The sequence below is a fragment of the Haliotis cracherodii genome, unplaced genomic scaffold (assembly GCF_022045235.1).
Source record: "Haliotis cracherodii isolate W230 unplaced genomic scaffold, xgHalCrac1.p SCAF_9, whole genome shotgun sequence".
NCBI classification, from domain to species: domain Eukaryota; kingdom Metazoa; phylum Mollusca; class Gastropoda; order Lepetellida; family Haliotidae; genus Haliotis; species Haliotis cracherodii.
The window spans coordinates 55,438,012-55,461,977 of NW_027266343.1; the positions used below are offsets into that span (position 1 = coordinate 55,438,012).

At 40.6% G+C, this 23,966-nt stretch overlaps 1 protein-coding gene across 1 annotated transcript; it reads right to left on the reverse strand.

The window, feature by feature from the left end:
* Window positions 1-581: 581 nt before the first annotated feature.
* On the reverse strand, window positions 582-23,677 carry LOC139453428 (putative pre-mRNA-splicing factor ATP-dependent RNA helicase PRP1). The gene is made up of 13 exons (XM_071235121.1): window positions 23,480-23,677; window positions 18,859-18,989; window positions 18,450-18,598; window positions 16,111-16,301; window positions 14,854-15,055; window positions 14,041-14,217; window positions 12,994-13,248; window positions 12,447-12,705; window positions 11,557-11,748; window positions 10,246-10,368; window positions 7,291-7,481; window positions 5,398-5,567; window positions 582-3,070 (listed from the first exon to the last, which is right to left on the reverse strand). Exons 1-13 carry the CDS (start codon window positions 23,530-23,532, stop codon window positions 2,950-2,952), a joined length of 2,214 nt encoding a protein of 737 aa, XP_071091222.1. The 5' UTR covers window positions 23,533-23,677; the 3' UTR covers window positions 582-2,949.
* Between the last annotated feature and the right edge of the window lie 289 nt (window positions 23,678-23,966).

Genomic DNA, 23,966 nt, shown 5'->3' on the forward strand with positions numbered 1-23,966 from the left:
TCAGTGCGCATCGAGCATTCACGCAGGTCTTGTACATTTCATTCCCAGATATTTTGAGCGAAAGAAACCGTGTATATGGATGATATATTTGTTTCTTTGTTGTTTAACGTCCCACTCAGCAATATTCCAGCTATGTGACAGTGATCTGTTAATGAGTCTGGACCAGACAAACCAGTGATTGACATCATGAGCATCAATCCACATAATTGGGATACGATGACAAGCATCAACCAAGTCAGCTAGCCTGATCACCCAATCCCGTTAGCTGCCTCTTACAACAAGCATAGTCACCTTTTATGGCATGAATGGGTTGCTGAAGATCAATTCTACACAGCACAGACATGGGTCCCAGATCTGGTTGGCCACAAACTGTAGTCTGGAATATGTCTTTGCATGTGAACCTTGTATTGGATAATGTGAACAGGTCTTGTACAACAAACTAACATCTCTCAAATGCTGCATAAACCCTGAATCGGAAACAAGACAAGGTTGCCAGATTCTGCTTAAAATTCATTCATCCTCGAGATGAAAGGTTGCAAACATATTACAAATCCAAAAACTTTATTTACATTTTATTTCCTCTCATGTGCAAAATGAATCAGATGATAAAATTGAGGTAACATTCATAAGAACACATCGACAAATACACAATTACTTCGGTTACTGAAGTTTAACAAAGAATCAGGTGATCTGAAATATACTTGAACTAACCAATTCAAAAATCCAGACAGAAGAATGCCATTGACAGCAAAAGGCATCAAGTAACCTACACCTGTACATAGATGTAGCAGGTGCTTGCTGCACAAACAAAGTACCATTGTTTCAATTCAATCTGATTTAATGCAAATGTTTAAATGTTGACAACACAAACCTTCAAATTCAGGAATTTCTTTGAGGAACATTCTTACACATTGACTGTCAGAATTTTTAGAATGCTGTTCTATCAAAGACTGTTTGTATTTCAAAATATCTCTTAATGATAATGGCAAAATTAGTTGATAAACAGAAAGGCACAATAAATTGATCAAGTTTCGATATGAAATTAAGAAAAAATAATAGGTTTGAGAATATTTCTTACAAAAGTGTAATCCAATTACAAACCTAACACAGCTTGTTTAAACTTTATAAAAATATTACCTGAAATTCTGTAGAGGTACTGTGAAGTACTGAAAGAACTTGTCTATCGAGGATGGTATGTTTACTAGTCTGGCCCACAAGGATCGGGCTAGCAGAAGGGACCACCTTTAATCACTGTCTTGGACAGCTCTTACTTCCTCTACCTTCTATACCATGGCATCTCTTACGACACGGGTCAACACACGGCATACAACAGACTTTGTTTCACACATGCTCATGTTCGCACATTCACAAGATATTCATGTCCACCCTCCATGGAGGCCTTGACAGGCAACAGTGAAGAGATCTTGTACTGTGATGTTTATGTGTACTTGCACACATATTTCATCAATCTCCAGAAAGCCATACCAAGATAAAACTGGTATCACAGGTGAGTGTTGCACAGAAACACGGAAACGACCACAACTACTTGTTACGATGTGAAAGGGGCGATGTCATCTTCTTGGATGATGGAGGCGGAACTGGTAGTCGTTCCCCAGGGTGTGAGTAGATATTTGAGAGACAGAGTATACACGTCATGCTACATCAGCAAGTTTACAGCCAGTGGGAGGATTAGTGACAAGGCATTGCTGCCACGACTTCTATGGAGTATGATAAACAGTATGGAAAAACATCTTTGTTATTTGCAACCACAACAAATTCACTCAACAGTCCAAAAAGCACAATCCACCATGTGGTCGTGGGAGTCGACATTTTCTCATTCATAATCCTTTCATTCAAAATAAATGTGATGAATAACTTTGATTCTCTAATATTACACCAATGAAACAGAAGCTGAAAACTTCCAGTCTGGTATCGAATGATCTACAGTCCAGTAACCATAGTCACAAAACAGAACAATTTGAAATAATTCTTTCTCTGTTCACTTCTACCTTAAAAATGAAACAAAACGGTGGCAATGATTTGGGAAACGGAAACAGTTTCATGAGATGATGTTCAACAACATGTAATACTTATGTCCACGATCTATCACACGTTAGCACTTCCTGCCTGGGTTCAAACCCAGACTCTTGGCACCACTTAGATCTGCCCTGTACACACAATGCTAGCAAACATTAAGTGCATATTTATATAAAAATGGCACTTGTGCTTCAAGTGCTGCAACATGACATTAATTGCCCACTTGTCCTCCAAGTGTTGACCATGTCTGTATATCCAGTCCCTTAAAGGAAACTCAACTGTCCAATGCGGTACACAGCTTTCAGCCATTGATGCTTGAAGCAGTATATGTAGTAATGCAGATACAAATCTGTATCTTGTGTCCTACATGTTCCATGTCCCTGTCCTTCGCTGAGGTGTGATGCCCATGTGTATTCACTGCTTCATAATAACTTTAAATCGTCCATTTTTTGTGAGGGTAACCTGTCATTGATAGACTGCTATAGATCAAACTTTGGTAAGCTGACTAGTAGACATGGCAGCGTCTCAAATAGAAGACAGGTTTGTTGGTTTTGAACGGTGGGAACGTAATGTCTTGGATACAGATTGCCATAACCTTGCATCCTTGGCAGCATTACAGGACTTAAATATTGGCCCCAGCTTAGCACTGGGCAATTAACGCTTCAATTTTAACCTTGTATCCTGGGTCCATAGAATCACAGCTGAACACAGAGCACACATCTCGTACAGGAGCACCAAAGTCTACATCAATAAGGGCCTTAAGATATCGGTCCCAGTTGGATCACTGGGCAACTTCAGATACAGACAGGTGCAACCTCCGCCCACATGTACGAGGGACAACCTTGGAGATATTGGTCCCAGATCTTGCACAATATAGTAACAGTAGCTGACATTTCCTATAGGCAAGGCTGATCAAAAGCCTTCTTGGTACTGCTTGCTCTCCAGCTTGGCAATGATCCTCTCCAGCATCCGCCGGGCCTCGCAGTTGGGGAAGTTGGACATGTCGTAGTACTGGGGCGCGATCTTGATCAACCTGCGGACACAAGCAACATGCAGCTACATTTCGTGTCATAAATGTAGCTGTCATATGTGGGTGGGCCAAAGATGTTTACCGTGAGTGAGTGAGTGAGTGAGTGAGTGAGTGAGTGAGTGATGCAGCACCATAAAACTTGAACCTGCAAGCATGGGAATGGTGCTGACAGACAAACGATCAGATCATAACAGTAAATCTTGGAATCAAACCCAGATCTAGGAGAACCATGACAGTGATCTGCCTCACACTGGGCCACCTCTTTTACCACTGAATCAGCTCTGTTGAAATGGTAGTGGGGCGGTAGTCTGGAGTTTCACATGAACAGCTTAACTAAAGTACTCATGGAAATGAAAAAACACTGTTTTGCTGGATTTAGTAATCGACACAAAGCATTACGTAGATAAAAATACGAAATAACAAAACAACTGGAAAAGTATTAGTCTGGATTTGCTAGTTTTATCTCAGTGCTCAATACAAAATGTACTTTACAGGAGGTAATTTGTAGGCACTTTCAACATTCAAAAATAAAACTAAGTCCAAATTGACATGGCAGAAACAGGCTATTGGCATTATGCAAATTAGCCTGGAAAAAAGTTATCAAAACAACAATAAAAATAACAGCTATGTTTATGTACATAATAATAATGACATGTAAGTTGTTGAAGGGAATATGTTACTTTTACGTTCTGATATTTTGACAATGATTCACTATCCCACAACACCACCCACAAATCACTAACCACTGACAAATCACATGCACATGGGTTTCAAGCACCTGTTTTCACCTGTCATCAAGGTGTCATAGGTCATGGACATCCACCTTGATCTACTAACACCTGGTTATGCTCAGTTTCACAATAGTCTGTTTTGTTCATATTTTTACACACTTTTACGCTGTATTTGTGCCAAGGCCCAATTAGTACTAATTGAGATGTTTGAATATTTATATATTTTGTATATTAACTGCATTTATTTAAAATCTGAGATCGAAAAAACAGGTTTTTTTCATTTCCGTGAGTATTTATATATTTTGTATATTAGCTGCATTTATTTAAAATCTGAGATCCAAAAAACAGTTTTTTTTCATTTCATGAGGGTCAATAATAGAAGGGGGCAAAGGTGAGTCACAATCTCACCCCCCCTGCATCTCTGTTCACCCCATACCACACGCCATACATGGACCTAATCTGTCCTACAGTATCTCAGATGGCCAGGAAGGTAAATGGCTACGAACAAAAAAAGCAAATGCTGCCATCCTTCTAATCAGTAATATTTTAGCTATTTCACAGCGGCCTGTAAATAATCAAGTCTGGACCAGTCCATCTCCCAAGGCAAAGACTAGGCTAGAATTATGGAGTCATATTTTGTCTGGACGAACGAGTCTATGCCCAGTCCAATCAAAATCTCGTATTGAAATCGACATCCGGTTCGTAAACAACGATTTCAACGTGCAGATTTTGGTTGACTGCAGGATTTGCAAAGGATGTGTATTGTGAACTGGTCGTCGACAGACATTTTCCAAATCTTTTCATGTTTAAAATCAAGGTGCTCTCATGACTTGATGCACTTCACAAGGTAAGACCCTTTTTTATTACAATATAGATCTTGATCATCTATCAGATCATCTTGACTGGGCGACGCTATTTCGTTTGAGGCAAGTGCAAGTGATATGAGAGGTGGAATCTGACGGGTCAATAGGAGAGGTCATAATAGTCACCAGTGGTGCTACGATCGAGGCCAGAAATTTCAGCTTAGTTCGGCAAGGGTGGAAAGTGGACTTTTAAAGTCAGTTAACTCCCTTGCCTTAGGAAGATGGGACCAGTCAATCCTGTGATTGATATGAGAAAGTAGTGACACCACTGGCATCTGAGAGCCTGACCATGAATACATGAAGTTGTCTCTTCCGACCAGCATAGGCTCCTGGGAACTTATTCTAACAAGGGCTGCTTCTTTCCTGACAACTAGTCCATCTCTTTCACATACGAAGTAATCTGGTACAAGCCCGAAGGCAATCTACAACGCTCAAAAGAAGTCAAGGACCTTCAAATTCTTCAATATATAATATACAATAAAAGTTAGGGATAAAAAATATATTTGGGAATATTTTTATGAAATTGCGTGCTCAGTCTTCACTAAAAAACAAATATTCCCAAATATTCATCGTCCCTAACTTGTTTTTGTTTAGTATATTACCATCGTAAATCTGTCATGGTCCTTAACTTCTTTTGAATACTACAGAACCAGTTCTACAAGGGAGAAGACGGCAATATGTGGTGCACTTGGACAATAAAATATGTTCAAATAAAATAAATAGAACCAGTACACACCACTCTGGCTTGATATCCGTGACAGTCCTGATGTAGTTCTTGGTGGTGAGCACGAACTCATTGTAGAGCACCCACTCCGGCTTGTGGTCGAGGACGGTGGACGGGTGAAGCTGTACTACCTGGTTGTCCTTCACAGTCAAGTAGTGACCCGTCCGCTCCAGGTGAGCGATCTGCAGCACAGCCGTAAAGGTTAGCACACACCCAGCTACATACAGAATCACCCGAACCAAAAAAATGTCTCCTCATAACTAAAAACAGAATGGTTCCATTTCCTAAACTAACTCATACATAATTAATGCCTCTTCAAAACAAAAAATTGTCGTGATCTGTTTATCTTAAATCTCTAGCTGACAAAGAAATACTTTCAACTTTGAAATGCTAATTCTGAAAATTAAAATCTTTCATTAAATGTACATAATCTGATGTTAAATATGTCATCAGTTCAATTTACAATTAGAAAACATGCAGTATATCAAATAAAACATGGAAAAAATTACATGAATGAGGATATTGAACTATTTTCTACGAAACATTTACAAAGGGGATAACATAGGTTGCCAATTTCATAACACATCATCACACAAATGATGCCACCCCAACACTCTTGACCGACCATGACTGTTCCCCACGGCCAAGGGGGGACATGCATGCTGAAAGAAACTCATTCTCTCAAGGGTTAAATCAGATCTAATTTGACATGGTGCGAAAATAAACATGATACACATACACAATCAGGGCTCAATTTAACTTGATTAACCTGCACCAGGTGCATGTTGACAAGAAAAGCTAGTTGCACCGGACAAAACCAGACTGCACCCTGGTCCCATAAATTTATTGAAGCCGAAATATTGATGCATAAGCTGGCGTAAATAAATAAAATCTCAGATCTGTGATGACTATCAAGATTTTACATAAATTAATGATGTATACCTGTCAAATGTAAAAGTATCCACAGTTTGGTGACAAGCCCAAGAAAGCAGGACAAGTATGGTACATAAAACTTCAGGTATTGAGTGACTTCAGTGTTGGGATGAAAGGTCAGTGTAAAACAGACACAAATTTGAATTTGTTTTACATGCACTTGTGCAATTGTGCATGTCAACATAAATAATAGGTTGGCGTTATCAATAATAGGGTGCACTGGTGCAAGTTTGATACAGCTAAATCAATCCCTGACAATTACAAGTATTATTCTTCAGTCAAAATAAAATGCTTGACACAACTGCAATTGTATTTGATACAACAATCCTGACTGATAGAGACTTTCCAACTTCATGCGACTGTACATATAACCAAGGGAGAGAACTCTAAACAAGATTTTCCACATCAACACATTAGTTACGTTACATCTTATTCAATGGATATTGAGTAGGTATGAAAACTAAAGCCAATCCCCAAAGTTCCAAAAATATACTGATGGAAACGAAAAAAGGAACAATGAAAAATATAGGGAAAACAGCTTTATCGTCAGTACATTTTAAATCGCACCATACAAATTCAACATGTCAGAATCAAATGTTGAGATGAGTTTGCATTGTTTCCAACGTGTATTTGGTGGACAAGGCTGGGAACCCATGATAGCAGATCATCTAACTGGGTCTAAAACTAAGTGTTCGCTTATTCATTTCCATCAGTATACATACGGAGGGAGACAAATAATGAACAGATAAGAAGGGCAGCAATAGTATGTCTGTACTTCAAGATGAAATTAAAGTGACATTTCACTGTGCGCTTCATAGGAACAATTTGCATTGCAAAACTTGACTTTCCTTTTCTACACAGCAATGTGTTTCCTTACTTATTTCCATCAGTATATAGAGATCCTATTCCTGACTCATGTCAAATGTTTGGCATGGTGGATGATAACTCCCCTCCTGCTCCTGAATGCCGTACCTGCATGAAGTAGCCGGAGACTAACGCCTTCCTGATGTTGATGTAGTAGTCGCGGCTGGTGAAGTCAGTGCTGGACCGCCTCAGGTTGAAGCGATCCATGATGCGAGCAAGCTGCTGCCGCACATTGTCTGCACTCTTCAGTGACCGGAAGTTGATGAAGTTGTCATAACACCATTGCTGGTCCTCCTGGTCTGGTAACGGAAGATAACACAGGTTAACAAGGTATCCTTCTTGAAATACTCTAGAATGGGCATTTAAGTCATTATCATTGTCATTATGATATTATCTGTCAATCATTCACCTTATTATACTCTGGAATGGTCATTATCGTCAGTATCATTATCTTCGTCGTAATATTATCTGTCAATCATTCACCGTATAATATTCTGGAATAGTCATTATCGTCAGTATCATTATCTTCGTCGTAATATTATCTGTCAATCATTCACCTCATTATATTCTGGAACGGTCATTATCATCAGTATCATTATCTTTGTCGTAATATTAACTGTCAATCATTCACCTCATTATATTCTGGAATGGTCATTATCGTCAGTATCATTATCTTTGTCGTAATATTATCTGTCAATCATTCACCTCATTATATACTGGAATGGTCATTATCGTCAGTAACATTATCTTTGTCGTAATATTATCTGTCAATCATTCACCTTATAATATTCTGGAATGGTCATTATCGTCAGTATCATTATCTTTGTCGTAATATTATCTGTCAATCATTCACCTCATTATACTCTGGAATTGTCAGTATGATTATCTTTGTCGTAATATTATCTGTCAATCATTCACCTTATTATACTCTGGAATGGTCATTATCGTCAGTATCATTATCTTCGTCGGAATATTATCTGTCAATCATTCACCTCATTATACTCTGGAATGGTCATTATCGTCAGTATCATTATCCTTGTCATAATATTATCTGTCAATCATTCACCTTATTATACTCTGGAATGGTCATTATCGTCAGTATCATTATCTTTGACATAACATTATCTGTCAATCATTCACCGTATTATATTCTGGAATGGTCATTATCGTCAGTATCATTATCTTTGCCATAATATTATCTGTCAATCATTCACCTCATTATACTCTGGAATGGTCATTATCGTCAGTATCATTATCATTGTCATAATATTATCTGTCAATCATTCACCGTATTATACTCTGGAATGGTCATTATTGTCAGTATCATTGACATTATAATATTATCTGTCAATCATTCACCGTATTATATTCTGGAATGGTCATTATCGTCAGTATCATTATCTTTGCCATAATATTATCTGTCAATCATTCACCTTATAATATTCTGGAACGGTCATTATCGTCAGTATCATTATCTTTGTCGTAATATTATCTGTCAATCATTCACCTTATAATATTCTGGAATGTTCATTATCATCAGTATCATTATCATTGTCATAATATTATCTGTCAATCATTCACCTCATTATATTCTGGAATGGTCATTATCGTCAGTATCATTATCATTGTCATAATATTATGGCAATCATTCACCGTATTATACTCTGGAATGGTCATTATTGTCATTATTGTCAGTATCATTGACATTATAATATTATCTGTCAATCATTCACCTTATAATATTCTGGAATGGTCATTATCGTCAGTATCATTATCTTTGTCATAATATTATGTCAATCATTCACCTTATTATACTCTGGAATGGTCATTATCATCAGTATGATTGTCATCATAATATTATCTGCAAATCATTCACGTTCATCTAAATCACCAATCCAAAATCATTGTGGGTACAAATCAATCATTTGTGTGTTTTTCTTGTTGAATGCCACACTCAGCAATATTAGCAATATTACCATGGCTGCCTGTAGATAATTAAGTCCCGATTAGACAATCCAGTGATTGATATGAGCAAAGATCAAGGTCATCGGGGTACAATCCCCTCCATCAACCAACAAAACCACCCGATCCAAAAGTAGTCTCAATCTCATTTACATCAGATCTTAGTTCTCGCTACAGTTAAACATCTAAGGACATCCCATTACGGGTCATGTGAGAACAACCTTTCATCTGACCAATCAGAGCGACCCTTACCAAATCAGGAAAGTGACACTTGGAATGGGTTTTCTTATCATTCTACCTCGAACAGTAACGGCCAATTCCGTGAAAATCATTTTCTATTTCTCACTTCAATGGGATAAACATTCGAACGGGAAAAACTTGGCATAGCCCATGGGACGTACTGCTGTACAATCTGGGTCATCTATTCAACATTCCAGAATGTTCTTTTGTTCAGTTTTAAAATTTTGAATCAATAACTTTGTCAACATGATTTTCACATTTTAGTCAGGAATGGAAATTCTTGTTATTCGTTTCTGTGGTCGGTCAAATTCGCGAATCAGTTGTCTTGAAGTGACCTGTAATGGGATTTCCTGAGATCTTTGATAGCGGTAGCAAGAACTATTCTAAATCGGATCCCCACTGGTGAGTCAAACATAACCCATCCATTAACCGTTCATACATTATCATTCTCACCCCTAAATTCATCCTAATACTCACCCATCCATGGTTCATTATCATCCAATCCATGAACAACTCATCCATCATTCATAGTCATCCATAATATCTTTATACAAATACGTCGTCCAAATATACTTATCCATATTTTGTTCATTATTCATCTATTCATCATTAACAGTCCTTCCCATCAAGAAAGGTGTTAGAATCGTCTTCAGCAACCCATGCTTGCCATAAGAGGCAACTATCCTTGTCAAGAGGCAACTAACGGGATCGGGTGGTCAGACTCGCTGAATTGGTTGAAGCATGTCATCGTATCCCTATTGTGTAGATCGATGCTCATGATTCCTGGATTGTATGGTCCAGACTTGCCTATTTACAGACTAGGTGGAATATTGCTAAATGACTGTGTTACAATGTACTCACTTTGCTTGAAAGCATGGTATACGTTGAGCAGAGTGAGGTGATCACCATCGATGTGGGCGAACCTCATCTTAGCCTCGTCTGCAGGTTTCTTGGCCTCAGCCGGTCGAACGAAGCACTGCGGGACTAAACAGGGGTGGGTGGGGGCCATGACGGCCCGGCCCCAGCGCCATTAGTTCTCATAGGTCAAACAGCATCATGACTAAAAGGAAGCCAGTATGTTAGACAGTGCACCTGCCACTTCTAATTCAGGAGAGCTTAAACTGCAACTGAGACAAATACTGACATTGCAAATGTTTTCAAGCAGACATATACTGCATTTAACACATTGTAACAATCCAACTGTGGCAGTGTGCACTGTTTGGGCAGAAACATACAGATGCGGAATACAACATGGAATCAACCGCACAAATTTCGTCATAAATATATTGCATGTTCTTCAAATATTTACAAGCAGTGTAGTGTTTGAGACTGTTGAACAATGTTGGACCTCGATTAAAAATGATATCCGCTGTTCTTGACCCACATGCGAATACTCAGCCACTAGGGTTGTAGGGAATCAGTAGGGAATGGACAACATTGGCATTCAAACCCCTGATCACAGGATCCTGGCCTAACTAAGGGACACAACTGGCCTGACATTTGCATGATATATCAGTGAAAACGAATTCTGAAGATCATCTTGAGGTCTCCCCTCCATACAAAATGAGACGAGTACACACGGAAAATACATGTGAAAATGATATTTCCTTATTGAATGAACAAGCTATTGTTACATTGAAACAGTTTTACCAAATATCTTTTTGCTGCATCTTGAATCATGGAACATGGCAAGTATCAAATTTCCATATATCATATCTGGACCACAATATCTAGATACACATCACAACCACAATTTTTATCGATCATAAAGAAGAGCAGGGCCCGTTCCATGAGTGAGTGAGTGAGTATGGTTTTATGCCGCTTTTAGCAATATTCCAGCAATATCACGGCTTGGGACACCAGAAATTGGCTTCACACATTGTACCCATGTCGGTAATCGAACCTGGGTCTTTGGCGTGACGAGCGAGCGCTTAAACCACTAGGCTACCTGACCGTCCCGCCCGTTCCATGGAGTGCTCTTAGCAGTACAATGATCGTCAGCCTATGTTAAAGTTTGTGGAACAAGCCCCAGGAGCATAACATTCCATACCTCTGGAACAGAAAGAGGACCACAGGATAAAGGAATGCTTGTTATTTGAAGGAATCAATGTTTTCACTACCCCCTTCCTCTACTTGCCTCAATCTGACCATCTACTACCTGAGTCCCATTACCTGACAACATGGCCGTTATCGACAGAATCTCGTTGGAACAGCTGAAATCACAGCTGGCAATAACCATTTTAGCGAGCTGTGGATCCAGTGGAAACTCGGCCATCATGGAGCCGAGTTCTGTGATCTCTCCGTCGTCATCAAGGGCTGCCAGGTAGTTCAACAACTCCAGTGCCCTCATCAACGTCTCAGGAGCTGGAGAAATTCAAAGCAATAAATGCTACACCATCTTAACAACCTTATCCTCATTAGTTTTATGATTTTGATTTGATTGTTCTTTAAAGCTGCACTCAGCAATATTCCAGCTATATGACAGCGGTCAGCTATATGATTGGTTGGTTGGTTTGTTGTTTAACGGTCTGTAAATAATCGAGTCTAGACCAGACAATCCAGTGATTAATATCATGAGCATTGATCCATGCAATAGGGATCGATGACATGCATCAATCAAGTCAGCAAGGCTGACCACCCGATCCCTTTAGTCGTCTTTTATGACAAGCACAGTCACCTTTTACGGCAAGCATGGGTTGCTGAAGACCTATTCTACCCACGAATCATCAGCTATATGAGATCATGAGCATCAATCCATGCAATTGGGATACAATGATATGCATCAACCAAGTCAGCGAGCATGACTACCGGATCCTGTGAGTTGCTCCTTATGACAAGCAGAGTTCCCTTTTACAGCAACTATGGGTGTATGGATCTTCACGGGTCTAATGAAAGAGGTAGATCGAAGTGTGCTGCAGACCAATGGTGTCTATCTCTGTCAAGGATAATGAAATTACATCTGGGAAAATAACCATACACTAAATTCCCAAAGAAACGACATTGATATGATTTCTATTTTCTGACTGAATTAACTTAACACATTAATCCTTCCTGACACCTACCAGGTGGATCCATGAAGTCGAAGTGCACGAGATCATCGATACCAAGCTTCTTGAGTTGCAGCACTACAGAGCCGAGGTTGGACCGGAGGATCTCAGGGTACGTGTTGTCCTGCATCTCCTGCTTGTACGCCTTCTCCGTGTACAGACGGAAACACTTCCCCGGCTGAGTCCTGCCAGCTCGACCTGCTCGCTGCTGGGCGCTGGCTTTACTGATGGCAGTCACCAGGAGAGACTCCACTCGGATACGGGGGTTGTACACCTGGAATCAACCGGTTACCATGGTTACAAGGTCCATCAGTTACCATGGTTACCAGGTCAATCGGTTACCATGGTTATAAGGTCAATCGGTTACCACGGTTACAAGGTCAATCGGTTACCAGCTTATAATAGATTATACATCAGCAATTTACTGCTAACAGTTCCAGGTTCAGTTAACAAAACTCAATAAGAGAAACCAACAGAAGCAGCGGAGCCTGAACATGAGCAAACAAGCTTAATCACTACATCAGAAGGTTAAAGACACTTGAAATTCCTTCAGAAGCCCTACCTTCTGTTTGGCAAAGCCAGGGTCTATCACAAACACAACACCATCAATTGTCAGGGATGTTTCAGCAATGTTGGTGGAGACCACCACCTTCCTCCCGATGGCTCCGTTGGGCTTCTTGGCAGGGGCAGGCTCGAAGATGCGCTGTTGCTGGGCTGGGGGGAGGGTTGAGTACAAGGGGATACACTTCAAGTTGCCCACGTCAGGACCCAGGTTGTCCACCTCCCGGGACAGTCTCTTGCACGCCTCGTCAATCTCCTATACAGGAACAAAGATGTGCATGTTTCATTTCCTTAAAGTCAGAAAACTGTGGCTATGGACTATCATTCATTTACTTCGTGAAGGTTCATAGAAATACTTGGCAGATTGGGTTGTATTCTCACTCCCCAGGCAGCTAAGAATGCATTTTGAGAATCAATACTGATGTGTAGGATGGGGTACCAAAGTCTGAAACTTTTGGTGTAGCTATCATTCAGTTTCTTCTGAAATTAGTAGAGGTGAGGTGAGGTGAGGTGATATGGGGTTTAACATCGTGTCCAAGATTATTGCACTTAAACAGCGACTTGCATGCACATGTGTGTGTGTGGCTGCTTGTACTAGTCCGGACTGATGCCGATTTACAGTGCTAGCTCACGGAGATACCATGCCACAGTTTAACATGAATACCCCACTCAGACATAGTATACTGACTCCGAGCCGACCAGTCCTTGTTTTAGCCCCTTAATACCCAGACAGGGTAACAACAACTACCATCTTTTAACGAGTATCGTTCCACACAATTGGTATACGATGACATGCATCAATCAAGTCAGCGAGCCTGACCACTCGATCCTGTTAGTCACCATTTACAACAAGCATAGTCGCCTTTTACTTTAAGCATAGGTTACTGAAGCTCTATTCTAACCTGGATCTACACAGGTATCCTTCTCCAACTACAACTACTATAACCACTACTATAACCACTAGTATAAGTACAACTACTACAACTACTACAACTACTACAACTACTACAACAACTACAACAACTACAACTACTACCACTATCATTACCTCCTGTCCTGTCAAGAAGAGAAGAATGTCTCCGTCTCCCTCCTCACACATGTGGATCTGTACAACAGTCCTGATGGCAGCCTCCAGGTAGTCACGCTCTGGCTCTGGTGTGTAGAAGATCTCCACAGGATGTGTACGACCAGGGACACTCATCAGTGGGGCCTTGTCAAAATAGTGCTGGAACACACATGTGAGAGGTTGAGTCGAGTATAGTGCTCAATTAGTGAGCGAGTGAGTTTGGTGAAACCCACGAGCACAGGTATGGCGCTGACAAACCTAGAAAAATCATCTGGGCGGACCAGGATCCATCCATTCATCCATCCATCCATCCATCCATCCATTCATACAAGTAGTAACTTTTAACATCTTTTGGCATAATACCGTCAGGGGATCGAAACCACCGACCTTCCTCTCTCCGGGGAGACGCTCTATCCACTGGGCCACAGAGGTGGTATTACAGTATCATTAAAGTATCTCACATACAATCCATTACTAAACATATTATCATCATTGGTTGGTTGGTTGGTTGGTTTGTTATTTAACGCCACAGCAATATTCCAGCTATATGACGGCAGTCTGTAAATAATCGAGTCTGGACCAGACAATCCAGTGATTGATATCATGAGCATCAATCCACGCAATTGAGATAGATGACATGCATCAACCAAGTCAGCAAGCCTGACCACCTGATCCCTTTAGTCGCCTTTTACGACAAGCATAGTCGCCTTTTACGGCAAGCATGGGTTGCTGAAGACCTATTCTACCCTGGATCTTCACGGGTCAAACATATTATCAACATGACATGAGATGTACCTGGAATTTGCCAGCATCGAGGGTAGCGCTCATGACAACAATCTTGAGATCCGATCGCTGTTTGGCCACCTCCTTTAACAGGCCCATGAGGATGTCAGTCGCAAGGGTACGCTCGTGAGCTTCATCCAACATGATTACTCCATAGGCTTCCAGTAGGGGGTCCGACATGGCCTCTCTCAGCAACATACCGTCCGTCATGTACCTAGACACAGCAACGGCAAACATAGACACAGAGACAGGGACAGGGACAGCTACTACACATACACCAACTTCTCAGAGGTCGATTTTACAAAGGGCTTGCTGAAACAAAGTAGATGGCCTGTCTGACTAGTCAAAATTTCACCTCTTCTCTGTGTTTGGTTTTAATTGGATCATCTCGGTAGAATGACAACTGACCGCCATTTTGTAATGTTGTGTACAACAACTTCTTTATTTCCTAATAAATCAACCATGAAATGAGGCAAATGGAAGCCAAGATTTAATCTCTCAGGCAGGAAAAAACGTTTTACAGGTGAGGAGTTCTAAAACTTTCAGAGCCCAGCTGGTTGGCTACGTGACATCAGATTCGGCCACTTTGTGACCTCCGCCATTTAGTTGTAGGCCATTTAGTTGGAGAAGGGCCAGTAACTCCTAAAGGGAACAAGCCCCGATGGCTACATACTAATTTGTTTTTAAATCTACCACAAACCATTGCACTTCATCACTAACACACAGATGACTAGATCACTTGACAAGATATATGATATAACTTCAAATATCTTTTTAGTATCATTGACAAAAATAAATAAGTTGAGTTCAGTGCAAGCAACAAGAGGGAATGGGTGGTTTTATGCCATTTTTCGCCAGATTTATCGAACACACAATGAAGACTTCACATACTGTTGTGGCCAACATAAGTATTAAGTACTATAGCCACAACCATATCTGGATCTGTACTGATTTGAAACAGAGTTGGGTGAACATCCGCCAAAAAGTGTCCCACTTTAATACCTTGTGTTCTCAATCCTCTTATTAGCTGCTCTCACAACCAGGGTTGATTGGCACCAAGCCTGCTCGGTATCTCACAAGGTTGAAACTATGAGTCTAACTAATGACTAGCAAAGATTTTGTTAGGAAAATGAGTGTACAATTATCTGAGAACCCAAACAGGAAATGCAGACACTTCAAAAGAGATGAATTTATATTTCGGATAAGATTGAAATGAAGCCCTAAATACTAAACATAGCTCATAAAATATTTTGGTAAAACAGTACTTACTTCATGACTGTTTTAGATGAGGTGCAATCCTCAAAACGGATGTTGTATCCCACTTCCTGCCCCAGGCCGACATCCATCTCCTCCGACACACGCTGAGCCACCGACATGGCCGCCACCCTTCTAGGCTGTGTACACGCAACCGCCTTCTTGGCAAACCGAGCTCGCACCCACTCAAGGCACCATTGGGGGATCTACACAAACAGGAAGTAAATAAATCAGAATTACATTCACCTGGGGTTTGAATAAGAATTATATCAACCTGAGGGCATGCATCTTCCATGTTGATGTAACACTTCAGTTCTAACACTCATGGCACTTATCAAACTCATGTACATCATCTTTAGAGCTACTATTCAATAGGGTTGGATATTGGAGGTTTAAAGTGTATCACAATATTTTACGATACACAAGGGCGTATAGCAATACATTTCACAACATATTGCATAATTCTAAATTTTGAATTCAGAAGCAATTTGAAACACCGGTGTACGAATTGAAGTTCATAAACAGAACAAAACAAGATGCTGGTACAACATGTTTACACATTCAATAAATAGGCAAGGATGCACACTCCGGGTATTTGACAAGTGTTGAACATTAAACACACGATATAAATCGCTATATGAAAACACCTGCTATACCAAGCATTAAAAATGATACTGGATACGAATCATGGGATGTGAACCTCAATTTACCGATATACCGGTAATACTAACTCCCTTACATTTCAAGCTTAATGCCTGTATAGTAAGGTCACAGTTATGAGCTGGGTACACCTTTCAACATTATGTCATTAACATCAGTTGTGTTATGTCAGCTGAACGTTCAAGGAAAGCCCGCAGTGATAAATGTGGTACCGGTAGACATTTCAGGGACTTATCTAGTATTCCAAACTAAATGCCCTTGACAGGAAAACGGGGTAAAATCAGGGAGTTCCTATATACCTAAATTCAGAAGTATCATAACCTTGAATTTTATTATTGCATTCAATGCAAAAAATTTAAACTAAGCATTATACCCTCTTCATCTATACAGTGTTAGTAAAATACAACTTACTTCTACAAAAGCAACAACATTATGAACAACCATAACCCCATGACTTGGGAAAGGATTAATTTCAATTTGTGAATTTTACTGTTATTTGCTGCAGACTTAGGGCCAAATATCAGACCCTGAGCAGATCTAAGAAATTACCTGCATTTACCACTTTGGTCAAACCTAAAATCTTGTGTAAGGCATACTAAGCATCAAAATACGTGAGAATCAGGAATTCAAACCAACAATTAGCAAATCCCAAGATGGAGTTATGGCACCTTCGGCCACAAGTGCCCCATGTAAGGCTACACTACCGGTGTAAAACAGTGCTGAGTTACCGATGAATAAGGCTACACTACCCGTGTAAAACAGTGCTGAGATACCGATGAGTAAGGCTACATTACCTGTGTAATACAATGCTGAGATACCAATGAGTAAGGCTACACTACCTGTGTAATACAATGCTGAGATACCAATGAGTAAGGCTACACTACCTGTGTAATACAATGCTGAGTTACCGATGAGTAAGGCTACACTACCTGTGTAATACAGTGCTGAGTTACCGATGAGTAAGGCTACACTACCTGTGTAATACAATGCTGAGATACCGATGAGTAAGGCTACACTACCCGTGTAAAACAGTGCTGAGATACCAATGAGTAAGGCTACACTACCTGTGTAATACAATGCTGAGATACGGATGAGTAAGGCTACACTACCCGTGTAATACAATGCTGAGATACGGATGAGTAAGGCTACACTACCTGTGTAATACAATGCTGAGATACCGATGAGTAAGGCTACACTACCTGTGTAAAACAGTGCTGAGATACCAATGAGTAAGGCTACACTACCTGTGTAATACAATGCTGAGATACCAATGAGTAAGGCTACACTACCAGTGTAATACAATGCTGAGATACCAATGAGTAAGGCTACACTACCAGTGTAATACAATGCTGAGATACCAATGAGTAAGGCTACACTACCTGTGTAATACAATGCTGAGATACGGATGAGTAAGGCTACACTACCGGTGTAAAACAGTGCTGAGTTACTGATGAGTAAGGCTACACTACCCGTGTAAAACAGTGCTGAGATACCAATGAGTAAGGCTACACTACCGGTGTAATACAATGCTGAGATACCGATGAGTAAGGCTACACTACCTGTGTAATACAATGCTGAGATACAGATGAGTAAGGCTACACTACCTGTGTAATACAATGCTGAGTTACCGATGAGTAAGGCTACACTACCTGTGTAAAACAGTGCTGAGTTACCGATGAGTAGGTCTACAGTACCTGTGTGGTCTTGCCAGAGCCAGTTTCTCCCACCAGGACAATGGTCTGGTATTTGGTCATCATCTCCATGAATTTTTCCTTGTACTCCCAGACTGGCAGCGTCATCCGCTTGTTGAGCAGCTGGTAGTAGCGGGGGGAGTAGGGCATCCCTGTAACCAGACACATCAGTGAGTGATTCATTTGTATGACTTGTATGTTGGAAAGGTGGGAGAAGAGAGAGAGATTTACACCGCTTTTAGTAATATTCCAGCAATATCATGCTTGGGGACACCAGAAATAGGCTTCACACATTGTAACCATGTGGGAAATTGAACCCAGTCCTTCGGCATGAGTGAATGCTTAACCACTAGGCAACCCCTAGTCTTGTAATGGAGAATGGCTGACGCTGGGCTCCACAAGCCTTGATTACCTGTGAAGGGATTCATCTGCAGCGTGGGTCTCGGGATGTTGAACTGCTCAAATATGGACTTGGGCTTGTCCTTGTCCTTATCTCTGTCCCGATCCCGATCCCGGTCCCGGTCTTTGTCTCGGTCGTCATCTCTGCAAAAGGAATCAAAACCAATTTCAACATAATAACAAAGCACATTAATTATATAGTTGACACATGTCTAATTATTTCTTTTTCACCAGCCTGGACAGCCAAGACATGGTTCTAGATAAAAAAATCAGGACTGCCAAGATCAATTGGAGATAGAAACTGTAAATATTACAATAAATTGTATATTAATATTACAATACTCGTCCTATCTCACACTATGCATTTCTTCTTTCTTCTTTTGATCCTATGTGGAAACATGCTTGAACAATGTTTCCAGGTTCTTATAAACAATCTACCCAAACACATCCCAGCATGACCATGGTTACGACCCAAACAAATGAAAACAATAATATACGCTTAAGTTCCAGGATTTATTCAGTACATATATGGAGCAGGTACACGCATCTACTATATTCGCTGTGTAGTCGTCAACTGAAGTGCCAGGACCAAGGGGCCGAATTGGTGAAGACTCTTGACGTCATATCATGGAGGTAGTGGGAAGCAAATACCGCATCAGACTTCCAGAAGCAGCCTTCCATAATGGCGGAGAGACAGCAGTTGCCATGCAGGCCCATGGTAGAAGTGACTGCTAGGGTCTCGAGAGGATTGCATGTGACAGGCTGAAACAATCCTTGAAGAATTTAGGCCCGTAGAATGGTCGTGCTAAGCCAAAATGTAAGCAAGGGAAACTTCTGTTGTGGTCGCTGTAGAATGAAGAGTCTCTTTCGGAAACGACAAAGTTGTCGCACAGCCTCAAGGTAGACCCAAAGCGCTCGAATCAGACAAAAGGAGATGTCCTCATGGTCAGAAGGGCTCAGGATAGATGCCAGCGATGGGACGGTAAACAAATCATCTGGTTGGCCCGGAAGCTGATTTTTGTGATAAATCCCATCAGTCCCAGAAAAACCTTCCTATTCTGGACCCTGATAACATCCATAGTATGGATTTTGCTAACTTGTGCAGAAGTCACACGGGCCAGAAGGAAAATGGTCTTGAAGGTGATCAACTGAAAAGGCTTGTAAGCAAGCGGTTCATATTCTGCTGAAGTCAATGGTGAAGGATGACGAGATGACTGGTGAGTGAGTGAGTATGGCTTTAAGCCGCTTTTAGCAATATTCCAGCAATATCACAGGACACCAGAAATGGGCTTCACACATTGTACCCATGTCGGGAATCGAACCCGGGTCTTCGGCATGACGAGCAAACGCTTTAACCACTAGGCTACCCGACCGACCCCCAACTCGTAGGACCAAATGAGGCCTGAAGCTCAGCAACTGTAGATATCTTTGATCCAGGTGTAGTAGCAATGACTGAGTTGATCGCAGCAAGATCAGTAGCTAAAGTAGACCCTAGATCTACTTTTAAATCGTAAATAATGGAGATTTACATTAAAGACCTCTTCCGTGAGGTGTTCGCATTCTGAGCAGCATTTGTCCAAACTACATCGGCCACGGCAATCACAACAAAGTTTGTGAGATCAGAGGTGGAAAAATTAAGGCAACATTTCCGACAGCCTTGGCGAACAGGACTGTCCATGTCCAGTATCCCTCAGATTATGTACGTCATTTAGATGATGTTGAAGGGAATCTCCACACAAAAAACAACTAGATTCTCTTAAATCTCAAGGCTCCATTATGAGGCGAAGAGACAGAGAATGATGAGGCAGAAGCAATCATGTGATCACATCGTGTAGGTCGCTATGCACTAGATTATTGTGTGTGACCCATTTAATTTGGTGTCAACAATGGTGATGCTGGAATGCCTTTTGGAATGTAAATGTGCCAAATAGAAAAAGTTTTGATCCATCTGCTAACTTTGTGAATGTCCATTTAAGTAAGGCTAGATAATAAGTCATATTTCAGAAACGCTGCTCCCTTTCTCTTCATTGCGATTCATAATACACAATGTTAATTTGTGCATTATACTGTGCATGTTTGTAGTTTTCAAAGTGTTTGTCATGTTTACATGTTCAAAAGTACACTTATCACTGGCTTCATTTCACATTCATCATGTTCATTGTCCATGTTGTCACAAGGTACTGAAGTTTAAAAAACATAATTTTAAGTGGGCCCTTCAGGCACTGGGAACATAGTTTAACCATGCCATTGTCAGTATAATGCAAGGAATAATAAAATAAGTTATTTGAAAGATTGTCCTTCCAATCAATAATGTTACTCACTGTATACATGGTATAGTTAACATGGAATAACATGTAAATCAACCATAGCAGTTCCCATTAACCATGTTAACAGCTATTATGAAATTGCTGGTTGTGAACCAGACTTTGTCAAGAAGTAGTAATACTTTAGAAAGTCTGTCTCCTTCAATGTCACTGAGATTCGGGGGCACGGGTGGCCCAGTCGTCTAAGGCGCCGCGATTCGCTGTGCAGAGTTGCATCCCTTGGTCGCGCCAGAAACCTATGATTATGGTTTCGAATCCCGGTTCGCCCCGATTATGTTTCTAGGTTTGTCAGCACCATACCCATGCTTGTGGGTTTCACCGAAGTGGTAAACGTCTTAGACCTGCATCGCTTCAGGGTTTCCTCCCACATTAAGCTGACACGCCGCGATATGACTGGAATACTGTTAAAAGCGACGTTAAACTAAACTCACTCACTCACTCATTCAGATTGATAACAATCACAAGTTTCTTTGGTGAATTATTCTGTACACAAAGAGTTAGAGTGTTCATAAAAATGATTAATTTTCATTTGTTTGTCCCACATAAATGAAGATCTGTGGTAGAACAGGTCTTCAGCAACACATGCTTGCTGTAAAAGGCGACTATGTTTGCCGTAAGAGGCACTAACAGGATTGGGTGGTAACGCTCGCTGACTTGGTTGATAAATGGCATTGTATCCCAATTGCGTGGATCGATGCTCATAATGTCAATCACTGGATTGTCTGGTCCAGACTCGATTATTTACAGACCGTCGTCATATAGCCTGAATATTGCTGAGTGCAGCGTTAAACAACAAAAGAACAAATTCAGCGACGGTTTTTAATAAACATTGTCAAAAGGTATTAAATAAATCTGATTTAAACAGTTTGCCCCGTAGGGACAAAACAACTTACTTTAGCCATGATTAAAACTGTGCCGTAAGAAGTTATAACCGTTTCTGCTATCTACCATATCATCCCTTACAATAGTTCTTGGAGTTATTAGCTACGATTACTAAAACAAAACACGACTAAGCCCGTCTGTGACTATTCCAACTTAATCCAAGTCTAGTAAAATCCTGTTCAGTCAACTAGGCAACAATGCAGTTTACCTGGCGCACCGAGCTCTACCATCCGCTCAATTACCGCTCTATAGTGCCACCGCTGTCTCGTTATACCGTTACCGTCCCTCACGCTCTGGTGACTCTTGCTTCACGTTCTCGGTCTTAGGGAAACTTACACATCTTTATGATCCAATTCTTAGGGAAACTTACACATCTTTAAGATCAAACACCCGTTTTCGGTCTTAGGGAAACTTACACGCCTTTGCGATCAAACACCCCTTTTTGGTCCTTAGGGTTAGCGTGCTTTGGGCAAGGGTTAGCCATAAATTCTTACCTATTCAAGCGTTAATCCAGTTAATCCCATTGGTCTGTCATGTTGACATAAACAATGGCGGGTGTGGTTTCAAGAAAAGATGAATGGGAGAGCGGACCGTGACGTCACACGCATGCACAATTCATTGTTTACTGAATTACGCATGCATGTTAATGGGGATTCTAATGACCTGTAAAACAAGCCCTTATTACATGTGATAGCGCCTGTGGTCCAGTGGTAGAGTGTCGGCTAATAAACGCATTAATTAGCAGAGATGGTGAAGCATGTTCGAGCCCCCACAGTGCTAATTGGATTTGAAAAAGTGCGCCCGGTACAGTGCACTACTCCCGTCAACTAATAATAGTCCACATAATAACATAAAATCTACTGAAAGTGATACCAAGAGCCAAGTTCAGACTAGTAGTAGACTCCAAAGTTTTCAACACAAACGCTGAACTTGAAGGCCTAGAATTCTCCTAAAATCTAGAATTCCAGATAATGAGGGAAAGTGTAATAATAATAATAATATGCCTTTTCTTTAACATGTTTAATATTGTCCACTACTTCACTATTAAAAAAAAACATGCCCATGTGAAACGTAGTAGACAGACTACCAAAGCGACGAAGATTCTTGGACTATTTTTTTAAACCTCACCCGAAAGTGTAGTGGCACTTCATGTGATTAAATATCAAGAAGATCTAGATCTAGGTATGCTGTTTATAGAGATCTAAAACCTGATTAATGTATGACAAGGCCATAACTACAAAACGCATTTTGAAACATAATGGCATAAATCTATGGCTATGCCGGCTACAAAGGTAAGATCACATGTATGCGATTCTGAATCGTCTGATCACGCATGTTGATCCATTTGCATAATTTGAAATACCGACTTCGTCTCACACATCAAAATGACAACGACATCGTTGCAACTATTTGGAAATATATAATAACCTGTTCCTTTTGCCGTGAGAATCGCCCACATCAATACGATGCCTCTTCGACATGTTGAAAGTCTCAAAATGGCGTAAGCCAGGGTTCACCACAGTTTATGATATACGATAACAACGTTAACACGACGTTCAATAGAATACTATGGAAGCCGCTCCAGTTATTTCAGACTCGGGTAAGGACAGGTGCCCGTATGAACACATGGCGGACATATAGCTCCAAACAGCGATATCGGCATCCTTAATGCAGTGAGCTGAAAGAAGAAGAAATACTGCATGCGCTGTACTAGAGTTACAATGTGCCTTTCCGAAGTTGTATTTTCAAAACAACTAAATACGTTTTGAAAAAAAGTGTTGTATAATTAATACCTGACATTTTGGTAGAAACACACAGGTTTCAAAGAAATTAATTCATAATTAAGAAAATGTATTACTTAAATATTGGCGGAGAAAAGTACAACTGTCTTAATCAATAAGTTCTTACCCACAGA

Bases quoted from the DNA above. Each gene is read 5' to 3' on its own strand.
- LOC139453428 (XM_071235121.1), bottom strand. From the start codon at position 23,532: ATGTCGAAGAGGCATCGTATTGATGTGGGCGATTCTCACGGCAAAAGG. The intron at 12,706-12,993 runs GTAGGGCTTCTG...GGTTGATTCCAG, and splicing joins CTGGCTTTGCCAAACAGAAG to GTGTACAACCCCCGTATCCG. The intron at 7,482-10,245 runs GTGAGTACATTG...TTCCGTTACCAG, and splicing joins ATACCATGCTTTCAAGCAAA to ACCAGGAGGACCAGCAATGG.